This window comes from Myxocyprinus asiaticus, chromosome 2 (assembly GCF_019703515.2).
Source record: "Myxocyprinus asiaticus isolate MX2 ecotype Aquarium Trade chromosome 2, UBuf_Myxa_2, whole genome shotgun sequence".
NCBI classification, from domain to species: domain Eukaryota; kingdom Metazoa; phylum Chordata; class Actinopteri; order Cypriniformes; family Catostomidae; genus Myxocyprinus; species Myxocyprinus asiaticus.
Window position 1 is genome coordinate 25,968,087 of NC_059345.1, and position 14,896 is coordinate 25,982,982.

Consider the following 14,896-nt stretch of genomic DNA (forward strand, 5'->3'; position numbering starts at 1 on the left):
GTGTTAAGGGCCAGTGTTTAAACAAAGATTTTGTAAGAACTGTAAGATTAATGACTAAAGTCTTTGAAGTTCATCCTGGATTAAGTGCAGAAGTTCACATAGATGCATTGTCCTGTGTTAGTTGGCTGATGAAGGCGTTTTCTTTTTTTTTTTTTTTTTTTGGCAATTAATTTATAATCTATGTTTCCATTTTAAGAGTGTAGTCCATCATTAGACCAAGGTGATGCAGGCAGAGATCAGTGAGGTGCATCGCAGTTCAACTGGCAGGTCATTTCAGTGAGGTCTATCCTAAGTCCAATGTTCAGGCAGTGGCATATGAAGTATCCCATGTCTTTTGGTTGGATTTTGCATCAGTTCATCCCCTGAAGTCCTCCGTAACAGACTGAAGTGATGTCTGGCTGGTATCGGCTGCATTTAGTCGTCATCACTCAGCGAGATGTAGCAGTGGAGTCCGACACCAAGCAGGAACAGAGCTGGATCTGGCTGGCTCTGTTAACCTCGGGATATGAATCACGAGGTTGAGACAGGGAAACAAATAGAATAATATTAGCATAGATGCCATTCAATTTTTTGCAGAGTTATAGATCATGATCAATGTTTCTGGCTTCTAGTTTCCGGCAGACCTAACTAAAGCAGCCTAATTGTGAGTTGATGGATAAATTAGGTGTATGCCTGGCTAAATAGATGAGTCTTTAGTCTTGACTTAAACTGAGTGAGTGTGTCTGCGTCCCGAACAGTGTTAGGGAGACTATCCCATAGTTTAGGAGCCAAATAGGAAAAGGATCTACCTCCTTTTGTGGATTTTGATATTCTAGGAACTATTAACAGGCCAGAATTTTGTGATCGTAATGAACTTGATGGAATATAGCATGGTGGAAGGTCACTTAAATACTGCAAAGCTAGACCATTCAAAGCTTTGTACGTAGTTAACAAAATTTAAAACGAAATTGAACAGGTAGTCAATGTAATGATGATAAAATGGGACTAATATGATCATATTTCTTAGTTCTAGTCAGCACTATGGCTGCTGCATTTTGAACCAATTGAAGCTTATTTATTGATTTTGCTGCACATCCTCCCAGTAATGCATTACAATAATCTAGTCTTGAGGTCATGAATGCATGAATAATTTTTTCGCATCAGCAACAGAGAGCATGTGTCGTAACTTAGCAATATTTCTGAGGTGGAAGTTCTACAAACATTGGAAATTTGATTTTCAAAGGACAGATTGGTATCAAATATAACACCTAAGTTCTTCGCTGTAGAAGACGATGTAACAGTACATCCATGGAGTCTCAAATCATATTTTAGCGGATTATTTTTAGAGGTTTTTGGTCCAATAATTAGTACCTGTTTTGTCGGAATTGAGTAGAAGGAAATTTCTGGCCATCCAATCTTTGATTTCATTGATGCGCTCTGTTAATTTGGAGAATTGTGAAATTTCTTCGGCTTTTGAAGAAATATAAAGTTGGGTATTGTTGGCATAACAGTGGAAACTTATTCCACGATTCCTGATAATATCTCCCAGGTGAAGCATATAGTATTTAAGGAGAAAAGCAGAGGCCCTAAAACTGATCCCTGTGACACTCCATACTTAACTTTTTTTGATTTGACAATTCCTTGTTTACATAGACAAAGTGGTAGCGGTTTGCTAAATAGGACCTAAACCATGCTAATTCAAGTCCACAAATGCCAACATAATTCTCAAGCCTATTCAAGAGAATGTTGTGATCTATGGTGTCGAAGGCAGCACTAAGATCTAAAAGCACTAGAAGAGAAATGCAGCTGCAATCAGATGATAAGAGCAAGTCATTTGTAACCCTGATAAGTGCAGTCTCTGTACTGTGATGGGGCCTAAATCCTGACTGAAATTGTTCATATATACTATTTCTCTGTAGAAATGAACATAGTTGGGAGGACACTATCTTTTCTAGTATTTTTGACATAAACAGGCAATTTGAAGTCGGTCTATAATTATCCAATGAAGCTGTGGCTTCTTAATAAGTGGATTGATTACAGCCATTTTAAAATTTCTTGGGACATGTCCTAAGGATAGCGAGGACTTAATAATATTAAGAAGAGTTTCTGAGATTACAGGGAATCTCTTTTTTAAGAGCTTAGTTGGAATTGGATCTAACATACATGATGTGGCTTTTGATGTTTCAATAAGTTTTGTTAGCTTTTCATAACCTATGACAGTTAAGGATTGAAGTTGCTCATAAGGAAAATTATGAGACACTGTTTTCTGTGGTACTGTGACAGACGATTGCATAATTCCAATTTTCCAATTAACACTTTTTATTGATTCTAACACATGAAACAGGAAAGCAAAACATATATGCACAGAATCAACTTTTAACCCCCATTATTCCACTTCCCCCTCCCAATCCCCAACCCCTCCCTGACCCCCAACAAACATCCCTGTGTTCCAAGCCAAATTACACACACAAAAAAACAGGAAAAAAAAACAAAAATCAAACCGCCACCCTACCCATCTCCATACACCACTCCCAAAATGAGGGCGCACCAGCCAACTTCCATCCCCTCAGAATGATCTGTCTTCCGATCATGACACTGGCTAGGACCCAATTTCTTATGTATTTATCCCTTATACTAATGACTGCCCCATAGCCTAAAATACAGAGTCTGGGGCAAAATGAAATCTGAGTGCCCAATACGTCACACATAAAACTCTGAACCCTCAACCAGAATTCTTGGATCTTAACACACCACCACAAAACATGAGCTTTGTCCCCATCTTCTGATTGGCATTGCCAGCAGGTGGGTGTGTCTTTAAGACCAAGCCTATACAATCTAGTGGGGGTCCAATAGAATCTATGTAAAACTTGAATTGCATAAGGTGCACCCTTGCATCTCTAGATGCAGACTTGACGTTTTTTAGTATCCTAGCCCACACTCCCTCCTCCAATACCAAGTTTAAATCTTTCTCCCATAATCTCTTGAGAGAAGTTAAAGCTCCATCCTCCAGACTCTGAATTAGCAGGGAGTAATACACTGATGCCTCATGGCCTTTTCCAAAGCATTAATCACCACTTCCAGAGTATCTGCCACTTTGGGGTGTGTATGCTACTCCCAAAAATAGAACAAAGCAGGTGGTGTAGCTGTAAATACCTAAAGAATTGAGTCCTGGGAATCCCAAAATGTTGACCCAAATTTTCAAAGGATCTCAACACTCTACTCTCATATAGGTCACCGAGTGTATTAACCTCCCTCACAATCCACTCTGTCGAGCTGAAAGGGGACATATTAATACATAACTTTGGGTTCAGCATATGACTGAAGCAACATTTAAATAAATGGGCAAATTAAACACACTGCAAATGCGAGATAACGGGGTGTAATTTAACTTCTCCGGTTAGTTTGATAGAAAGGCTTTGCAATGGCGAAATAGAAGCAAGAACTTCCTGTTCAATACAAAACCAGGGAGGGGCTCTCTCAGGTGGAAGCGTCCAATGAGCCAAATATCTGAGACAGAATGCATAATAATAAAACAAAATCTTGGGTAGGCCTAGTCCACATTTGTCAGTCGGCCTATGCAACTTAATGCAATGTAATCTGGGACGTTTACCATTCCAAATGAAGGACTTCGCTATGCTGTCAAATTGCTTGAAATAAAAGAGGGTGACATCTATAGGGAGAGATTGTAGCAGGTAGTTGAATTTTGGAATACACTTCATTTTAATAATATGAACCTTCCCAATCATAGATAAATGTAATGAAGCCCACCTGTACACATCACTCGAAAACCTTTTTATTAAAGGGTCAAATTTAACTCTAACTAAATCACACAAATTTGCTGGGAATAAAATACCCAAATACTTAATGCCCTGTCTGGGCCACTGGAAGGTGCCCGGCTGAAAAGCCGTTACCGGGCAGTACACTGTCAGAGCCAAAGCTTCGGATTTAGACCAATTAAATCCTGAGAACTTAGAAAAGGAATTAATAATTCTATGGAGGTAAGGCATAGATCTAGTAGGGTCAGAGACGAATAATAAAATATAATCTGCGTAAAGCAAAAGCTTATGCACCACACCTCCCGCCACCACCCCTGGAAAATCCTCCTCCTTTCCGCTACCGGGTGTCTTAAAGTAACTTAATCCAACCAATAAAAGTATTCCTGAACCCATACATTTCAAAAATCTTTATCCCATTCAACCATATCAAATGCCTTTTCGGCATCAAGTGAGATGGCAGCGACCGGAGTCTGACCATTCGCCACTGACCACATGATATTGATGAAATGTCAAATGTTATCAGAAGAGCTACGGCCCCGAATATACCCCACCTGATCTATATGTATAAGAGATGTCATAACTTAATCAGTTAGCCAAAAATTTTTACAATATTTTAACGTCTAGCTGGATCAGAGAAATTAGATGGTAACTCTTACACTCGCTTGGATCTTTGTCTTTTTTAAGAATCAGACTGATCCGGGCTTGCGTCATGGTTGGCAAAAGCTTTCCATTCTTTAATGATTCCATGTAAACTTCTAGCAAAAGTGGAGCCAATTCTGTAGCATAAGATCTAAAAAAAACTCAGCGGCAAAGTCGTCTGGCTCCAAAGCCTTGCCTGTAGGCAAGGCCTTAATTACCTGGCCAAGCTCCTCCAAGTTTATCTCAGAATCAAGAGAATTTTTTTGCTCAGCCGTCAGTTTAGGAAGTTCTAATGGTTCCACAAAGTTTCTAATATTCTCATCTGTAGACGAAGAAGTGGAACTATGAGATCAAGATAGAATTCTTTAAAAACATTATTAATATCAATGGCTGAGGTAAATATTTCACCACCAGCTAATTTCACTGAGGGAATGGTAGAAAAAGACTCTCTCTCTTTTATATATCTAGCCGGAAGTTTTCCTGCCTTTTCCCCTGACTCAAAGTATGACTGGCTTGCCCTGAATAGCCAAAATTCCACCTTCTGTGACAAAATAGTATTGTATTTCAGTCGGGTCAATTCCCTGAGGCCATTAGACGACATTTGGCGCTTCAGCTCTGCCTCTGCACTTTTAATATTCCCTTCCAATTCCACGAGTTCTTGTGCTTTGGATTTTTTGGTGAATGAGGCATACTGTATTATCCGGCCCCTAAGAACCACCTTAAGTGCCTTCCAAGCCACGCCCACTGAGGATACTGAAGACCGGTTGGTCTTTATATAAACATTGATTTCAGCCTTTAACATTTGTTGGAATTAAGGAAAAGGGATACATTAAAGTGACAACTATATGATTTCCTATTCTCCATATGTGGCAAAACCTCTAAACACACCAGGGCGTGATCTGAGACTAAAATGTTTCCCATTGAGCAATCAACAACAAATGAAATGAGGGACTTTATATATATATATATATATATATATATATATATATATATATATATATATATAGTCATTTGACACTACCGGTCAAAAGTTTTGAAACACTTACTCATTCTTTATTATATTTTTTTTTCCACATTTTAGAATAATAGTAAAGTTATTAAAACTATGGAATAACATAAATGGAACTATGGGAATTATATTGTGACTAAACAAAATCCAAAATAAATCAAAACTGTGTTATATTTTAGCATCTTCAAAGTAGTCACCCTTTGCCTATAATTTTCAGAAATGTACTCTTGACATTTTCTCAACCAACTTCTTGTGGTATCACCCTGGGATGCTTTTTAAACAGTATTGAAGGAGTTCCCATCTATATGCTGGGCACTTATTGGCTGCTTTTCTTTATTATTTGGTCCAAGTCATCAATTTCAAAAACTAAATTTTAGATTTATAATGAAATAAATTAATATGGTGGCACAATTATATTTTTGTCTATAAAAAAAAATTGCAAACATTTAAGCATATGCCTTCAGATCAAAAGATTTTTAAGATCATGGGAAACATTTCGGTCAAGCGTTTCAAAACCTTTGACCGGTAGTGTGTATGTGTGTATATATATATATATATATATATATATATATATATATATATATATATATATATATATATATATAGTAAATCTTATGGATTGATGAAAAAAGTTATAGTCCCTACCAGATGGGTTCAAAAGTCTCCAAATATCTGTATGACTAAGAATTTTACACATCCTGTGAAGTGTCAGTGTTGCTCTAGGGGGCTTGCACACTTTTGCTTCACAATGATTAAGGACTGAGTCTATCAAAAGATTAAAGCCTCCTCCCAATATTATATCATGAGGGGTGCCAGTGGCTTCCAACATCCCTTCAAGATCTGTAAAAAAGCCCTGATCATCAACGTTATGTGCGTAAATATTAGCCAAAATAAGATTTTGCCCCTGAATTTCAGCTAAAACAATAATGACTCTTCCTAATTTATCTTTAATCTGTTTGAGACATTTGAATTGTAGATATTTATTTATCAGTGTAATGACTCCCCTGCTAGTGAATGTTCAGGTCCACTTGGTTGCAACGTGAGTACCACAAGGTAACTTACTCACTCCATTGACTTTATGAAGGACATTGCTTGCTGTGGGCATGCGAATGTTTTATGGCCATCCTTAGCATCTATTCTCAATTTGGCTGGGAATATCAGTGCAAAAGTGAACTTCCATTGATGTAAAAGTTTCTTGCATTCCTTGAATCGATCACGTTTCTCTCTTGTTTAATTCACAAAGTCTGGGAACAAGAAAATACTGTGGTTTTTCCAAGAAAGCCTTCCTTTACTCCTCGCCTCACGTAACACAAGATCTTTATCGCCGAGAAGGAACCCTGTGAGCTCGCTTGATTTCCATCTTATTGCCTGTTATGTCAAGCAGATTTGGAAAGAGCCCATCCAGGAATTTCACCATTTCCTGACCCTCTTTGGCCTCAGGAATTCCGACAATATGAATGTTTTTCCGCCGTCTACAGTTCTCCATGTCCTCCAACTTCTCCCAGACATGCTCCAAATCCACTATGGTCACTAGCGGATTAGCAGATAATTCCCCCTCCGATGACTCCTGATAATCTATCTGTTTCTCGACATCCCCCACTCTTGTAACCACCTCAGAGAATTTCGTCTCCATGGCAGTGATCGATCGACGTATCACAACAAGATCCTCCAAGTCAGCAACGACCTTCGCCAGCATTGCCGACATGTTCAACATCTCTTGCCACAATTCCCTCATCTCTCCAACCAAATCGACACCCTGGGTCGGGGCCTGCTCAGGGGTGTCAACTTGAGTACGTAAATGTCTTTTAATGTCTCCAGAGCCCGAGGATTTTGAATTCTTTGACATATTGTCCCCCTAGAACAGTTATAGAACAGAGTGTATCGAATCTCACTGGTCAATGTCATTAGAAGTGTTAAAACTAGCAAAGTGTGCAGAGCTCACCGTTCACATGTCCGATCCTCGCATGGCTTCATGTGACTCCCATCGCATAATTCCAATTTTATTTCTGATTATTTCAATTTTATCAGTAATAAATTCATGAAGTCATTACTATTGTGCTTCAACGGAATACAGTATCTGGTTCAGTTGAGGCTTTATTCCTAACCAATTTAGCCATGGTACTGAATAAACACCTAGGATTGTTGTGGTTATTTTCTATGAGTTTGATAAAATATGCTGACCTGGCAGCTTTTAGTGACTGTCTGTAGCTACAGACACAATCCTTCCATGCACCACAAAATACCTCTAATTTTGTATTCTTTCACTTGCGCTCCATTTTCTGAGCTGCTCTCTTGAGAGCATGAGTTTAATCATTGTACCATGGTGCAGGGCTTTTTTCTTTACTTGTATATTCATAGGTGTATGTAGGTGTATTTTCTGCTTTTTCCCCACAAAACTCGCAAATAAATAATGAAATATTGTGATCTTTTACTCGCTTGTTTTTCAACGGCTACAGCCTCACCATAAGCAAAAACCATGGTGTGCTATTATCAGTGTGTTGAGATCGCTGCTCAATTTCCTGGTAATCAGTTCTGGCTCGAGCAGCATGGTGGAAGGAGTGTGTATGAGTTTGTGTTAACTGCAAACTCGCATTCAGATTTGCCTCCACCCCGGTATGCAATGCCCCCTTTTCACAATCCAATGAGCAGCCAATGGATAAACTCAAATCCCCACCCTACATTTTTTTCTTGTTCGATAAGCTGTTTCACTCAGAAATATGTCACAATATGGAAGTCGGTCACAACTTTCGTTTCATGCTGACTTTAAATATTGATCTGTTTCTCACCCACACTTATCATATCGCTTCTGAAGATATGAATTTAACCACTGGAGTCGTATGTATTACTTTTATGCTGCCTTTATGTGCTTTGTGGACCTTCAAAGTTCTGGCCACCATTCACTTGCATTGTATGGACCTACAGAGCTGAGATATTCAGATATTGTTTGTGTCCAGCAGAAGAAAGAAAGTCATACACGTCTGGGATGGCATGAGGTAAATGAGTAAATAATGAGATTTTTCATTTTTGGATGAACTATCTCTTTAATAACTAACCTTGCATAAAGTAAAACCTGGAACTGGAATTGAATATGAAACATTGAACATGATAAACCAGGATTATGTTAACCCAGGGTTAAAATGACACTATTGGTTAACAAAATTAATTGTGAGAAGCCCATAATTGTGTGAACTGAAACCTCGAGGACCCAGATGGAGGGACGTAATATTCCTTTAAGTACAGACGGCGAGTGGAACATCTGCGTCTCCTCCTCTGTGACATCGTGCAGAACAGTGTCCTATGACTGGCTGACTCCGCCCACCAGTTAGGAAGATACAGAGCCGCATGATCGTAAGTGGCCGTGCGGAGCGAGAGCTGTTACAGACGTTTGTGGTTTTAGTCCCCTTTCAAGAGGGTGAACATGACTCGCGCCTGAACGAAATGTCAGATTAGCTTTCATTTGGATCAAGTACTCACGCCTAGTTGTTATCGCACACGCAACTGGGTGATAGTTTGATAATTTAAAGGCTCAGATTAACCTTTTTTTTGTTTTTTTTTGTTTTTTAAATCAGCTTTCCAATTTGGCTTCTTTTTTCTTTTTCTGTAAGACCGTTCACACATACTGAAACAAAGTGGATTTAACAGTGGCTACGTGGTTTCCCCGCACTCCAAGATGCTTCTGGTCTCCCAGCGGCTAGACTCACCTCGCATGGACCCATTAGTGAGTTAACGAGTTTCATATTATCGATTTACATCATGGATTGTTATGAATGGCGGCTCATACCAATTTAACGACTGTTAAGTGTTTAAACGTAGACACCACTTATATGTCATCGCGCGCACCACACCGGCTTTTTACAATAGTAGGTTTTTAAACAATGTACACTCCTATTGTTATGCTTGGAATCTACAGTGAAGTTTGGAAACTTGAGTGGAGAAATCCCAGGGTTTTGTGTGTGTTAGATAAGGTAGATTAGATGACAGGCTTGGAGACTGCATCAAAGATTAACTGGCGCTGTCCCACGCATTTACGCACATACTCCGAGGAAGTTCCATTACAGCCTGCTATTGCAAACTCCGATTCAAAGAACAGATATGTTAAATGTTATGAGATGTAAATGTTGTAAGCCATTTGTGGCAGCACGCTTGCCTTATCTATGAACGTGTGCCACTTCACAATTGAGAAAAACCTTTGTTTTCATACACACGGCTGAAGGCAATACAGAATCACCATCTCCCGAGTCAGAGAGGTAATAGACCCATATTGCTAAAGCAGCATGTGGTCTGCTTGTTGAAAAGAAATGGCATTTATCAGACACTCAGCGGGGCTGCGCGCTCTAACAAAAGACTGAAAACTGGTGACTTGGATGAGCGTGCGGCTCCGCGGCTGCAGTCGCTGTAAAAAACATCTCAAAATTAGCGATAATGTGTGTTTACACTGGCCGCGTTTTAAGTCTAGTGTTTAACAGTTAATGTGGTTTGCTGAGAGAGAGAGAGAGAAATGGGGGACAGGACTGGTGTCCAGGATTAAGCCGAGCTACCAAAATACGTAATGGGATTATGAAGGTGGCAGAGGGCTCGTTCACTCTTAAAACAATCCTAAAAAAAGATCAGACCAGAAGGGTGCATGTTACCATTCGTTTTCGTAGAAACAGCCTTAAAGTGCCCATATGTCTGTTTCAGACCATGCTTGAGATGTCGTGCAATTCAGTGCCTTGTTGATCAATAATCGAGGCCAATTAACCAAAGGGGAACGTTAAATGACGAGCATGATTTACGCTCTGCCCCCTTTGTCATGGATTTGCCTAAACACATTTCCGAACGCTACTATTGTATTTCCACAGATACAGCACGTTTGCCGCCACTGGGCAGTCCCATATTCTCGGTATCATAAGTTCCCTGATAGCACAAAGGGGAGTTTCCTTTGTAGAGATCGTTCTCTGTAACCTTTGACAAAAACTCACACACGATTCTACCGAAGAATGTGAGGGTAAAAGAGAAATTTGGATTGGCAAGATGGAGTAGTCTCCTCGCAAACAAAATATTAATTTATAGGTATAGATAAAATCTTTATCAAATTTTGTTAATTGTAATTAAAATAGGGTATAACGGGGCTTAAGGAAAATTAGCTTTTTTCTGGTCACAAAGTGTATCAAGATTGAAAAAAAAATACATGTCTTTTTTATTGAATATTGATAGAGCAACATCACTTGTGAGAAAATAAATAATAATGGAAGTTTTTTTTTTTATAATTTTTTTTTTTAATAATTTTTTTTTATTTGAAATTCATTTTATTTAAAAAAAGGTGGCAAAGAAGCCTTTTACCCCACACTTGGGCTAAAAGGCCCCCAGGGCGGTTCAAGTGATTTTGTGTAACTATAGGTGCAATAGTTATATGGCAAAATTTGTCAACTTAGGCAAATACTTTTGAGACAGCAAGATGTTTTTTGAGTAACAAATTAAGATAATGCTTATTTAAAACAACCACTTCAGAAAAGGGTTCAACATTTCCTGTTAAATTCAATCCCATTTGGCATTTCATAACATGTCAAGTATTCTATAAACAAATTAATCTCCATTGTAATGGGATCAGTCAATGTGAGCCCATTTTGAACATTTTGTATAACAAATCTAAAACAATGTGTTTTATGGGGGGCGTTTTACCCCAAATACTATCCCTTTAATTCTTGGATAATTATTAAAAAACTTGAACTTTAAAAAAAAAAGCTGAACATGATAAATAAGTATTCTGACTCATAATAAATGTGATAATTTCAGGGATTCTCATTAGCTTCATAAATCTGCAACATTTTAAAAATGATTAAATATTAGATCAAATTACCTAAAAGTCAAACTTTAGACATTGCATGTGATAAATTAATGGATCAGGAATATTTTGTGGTGTATAGTGATAAACAGGTGTTAAGGAAAGTACTGTGATAGTTTTTGTTGCTGTTTAGTGTTTAGCCCTGTTGTACCCTACGTCTTACTTGTGTATATTAATATTCATTTTTTGAGCAGGGTTCTGGCCATGTAACCTCATTGACCTTTTTATCCTAGGTCAAGAATTTTGTTACTAAATGTAAAGTAAAAGTAAATTCATGTTTTTTTTAGGTAAGCCAAGCTAAGTCAAAGCATCATAAAAAGTCGAACAAGCTTTGCATTTACCAGCATGTCAATAATGATAATAATAATAATAAAATAATAATATTTCATTATCACATTATTATTATTTTAAGCCTATTGAAAATAAATACATATTCAAAATTCTTTTGAATATGGGGAACTGAGTTAAATGGATTGTTTTTCTGGAAGGCAATACCACAGTTGTAGATTTCCCGCACCGGATCTTTCTGCTCCACTCGATTTGAACTGATCTGTGGCCAAATGAGTCAGAGCGCTTTGAAGCTGCTGTTGAAGGATGAATAAAAGGGCCGAAGTGGAATGCGCACGCTGGTCTTCAGATCTCGTGCACGCACAGAGCGGTTCAGTGTAATGCGAGCGATGCTCGTGAATACACTTGGATCTCACCTCAAAGTTAGGTGAAAGTTTATAACAACATATCCAACTTTTATCTTACCGACAATTCTAGGATGAGATCACTGAGTAAGGGCTTGTGTGAAGGAATTTAACTCTGAGTTGTTTTTTTCTTTTTCTTCTGGGAGACAGCATTTGCGAGTTCAAAAGCAGTCTTCAAAGAGCGACACTCAGCACACTCTCATACCACGAACAATCTCTCTGTCATTTCCCGCGCTAACTAAGAATCGCTCTCAGTGCATCACCTTGAGTGACTAGTTTTTCCTTCGTGAGGAGACAATGATGAAATTGTGCTGATTTGCAGTGGAGAGCCATATGGTGGATCGGGGAGACAGATAAGAATGGATGTATTGGGATAGTATGGTATGAATGTGATTCTGATCTAGACAAAGACAAAAAAGACCAGAGCTCCAGGTCAGTTATTTTACTGTGGTGGGAGGTGGACATTTCACCCTCATGGTCATCATTAGTGTTTACAGACATAGTAAGCCATATAGCCTAGAGGCACAACCAGTTCAACGAGGACAAGTTTGTGGTCTACATACACAGACACACATGTACCCTTTCATATGTACAGTTGTGCTCAAAAGTTTGCATACCCTGGCAGAAATTGTGAAATTTTGGCATTCATTTTGAAAATATGACTGATCATGCAAAAAAACTTTTATTTAAGGATAGTGATCATATGAAGCCATTTATTATCACATAGTTGTTTGGCTCCTTTTTAAATCATAATGATAACAGAAATCACCCAAATGGCCCTGATCAAAAGTTTACATACCCTTGAATGTTTGGCCTTGTTACAGACACAAGTTGACACACACATGTTTAAATGGCAATTAAAGGTTAATTTCCCACACCTGTGGCTTTTTAAATTGCAATTAGTGTCTGTGTATAAATAGTCAATGAGTTTGTTAGCTCTCATGTGGATGCACTGAGCAGGCTAGATACTGAGCCATGGGGAGCAGAAAAGAACTGTCAAAATACCTGCGTAACAAGGTAATGGAACTTTATAAAGATGGAAAAGATATCCAAAAGCTTGAAAATGCCAGTCAGTACTGTTCAGTCACTTATTAAGAGGTGGAAAATTTGGGGATCTCTTGATACCAAGGTCAGGTAGACCAAGAAAGATTTCAGCCACAACTGCCAGAAGAATTGTTCGGGATACAAAGAAAACCCCACAGGCAACCTCAGGAGAAATACAGGCTGCTCTGGAAATAGTCGGTGTAGTTGTTTCAAGGAGCACAATACGGCGATACTTGAACAAAAATAAGCTGCATGGTCGAGTTGCCAGAAAGAAGCCTTTACTGCACCAATGCCACAAAAAAGCCTGGTTACAATATGCCCGACAACACCTTGACACGCCTCACAGCTTCTGGCACACTGTAATTTGGAGTGACGAGACCAAAATAGAGCTTTATGGTCACAACCATAAGCGCAATGTCTGGAGAGGGGTCAACAAGGCCTATAGTGAAAAGAATACCATCCCCACTGTGAAGCATGGTGGTGGCTCACTGAAGGGTATGCAGACTTTTGAACGGGTCATTTCATTTTTTTCTTTGTTGCCATGTTTTGTTTTATGATTGTGCTATTCTGTTATAACCTATAGTTGAATATGAATCCCATAAGAAATAAAAGAAATGTGTGTTGCCTGCTCACTCATGTTTTCTTTAAAAATGGTACATATATTACTAATTCTCCAAGGGTATGCAAACTTTTGAGCACAACTGTATATCATCACAGAAACACTGGTCTATCAAAAGAAATATCCACTGTCTGTGACAGCTGAACTCATACATAAACAGACAATCATCTTATTCATTCAGAGAGTGTGCCTTTTTCCAACATGGGCTTGTAATCCTCTTTACTTAAGCCTTTTCAAACATATTTAGAAGAACCCTGGCAGTTCCAGAGTATTTCTGTGATTCAAATTTTTATAAAGAAAAAGAACTAAAAAAATGAAATGGTGACAAGTGGAAAAACAAACAGCTGTTATGGAGGTAAACCCTCATGTGTTATTGTAAAGGGATTTTGCTGGTTCAATACAAGTTAAGCTTAATTGACAGCATTTGTAATATAATATTGATTTCCACAAAACTTCGAATTTTCGACTTGTCCCTCCTTTTCTTTAAAAAAAGCAAAAAGCACTGGGTTACAGTGAGGCACTTACAATGCAAGTGAATGGGGTCAATCCGTAAACATTAAAATACTCACTGTTTAAAAAGTATAGCCACAAGGCGTAAACAATATGCGTGCTAACATGGTTTTAGTGTGATGAAATCTATTACTAGCTTTTTCTGTATAAAGTTGTCCAAATTGACAACTGCGTTGCCATGACGATGTAACAGCGTTTACCGTTAAAATGATCATTTTTCTAAATTTGTAAGCTTCAGATTTCTGACTTTAAACTTTCCAAAAATTGGCCCTATTCACTTTCATTCCTCAATTTTTGCTCTCTTTAAGGAAAAGGAGGGACGAGTCAAAATTAATTTTTGTGGCAATCAACATTAATCCACAAATGCTGTTGATTAAGCTTAACTTGTAATGAACACGGAATGTTCCTTTAAAGGTTATATGTGTAATTTTTTAGATGTTAGAATACTTGCATTGCAGTCAAGCAAGCCATTTGTTGTTTGATTTCCAAGAAAAACGTAAGTGCTTTCAACATTATTCTATTTGTTTGAGTAGCCCAACACAGCAACATTGATTCAACCAATTCATGAGTTTGAGGCAAGACCAACCCATTGGCCATCCAATGGCAGACAGATGGAGTGTTTGGGGAAACCTGTTTTAAAACAGTCATTACTTTAGCAATTTAGTTTGGTGCTGCTAGTGTCATAGTAAATACACACTTTCCAGTTGGCGAGAAGGACAGAGAGAGAGTGAGTTAAGGTGAGGAGAGGAGAAAGCAAGGTGTGGGTTGGAGGGTTTAGAAAAGTCAAACACTACGTCAGTGTGA

At 38.4% G+C, this 14,896-nt stretch overlaps 1 protein-coding gene across 1 annotated transcript in view; it reads left to right on the top strand.

Annotated features, from left to right (window-relative positions):
- The first annotated feature begins 8,781 nt into the window (after positions 1 to 8,781).
- The window catches only part of LOC127413584 (protein pygopus-like), a 118,054-nt gene continuing 111,939 nt past the window's right edge, over positions 8,782 to 14,896 (top strand). The window contains exon 1 of the mRNA XM_051650840.1: positions 8,782 to 9,121. Coding sequence (XP_051506800.1) covers positions 9,074 to 9,121 — 48 coding nt within the window. The 5' untranslated portion in view covers positions 8,782 to 9,073. The remainder of the gene's footprint in view (positions 9,122 to 14,896) is intronic.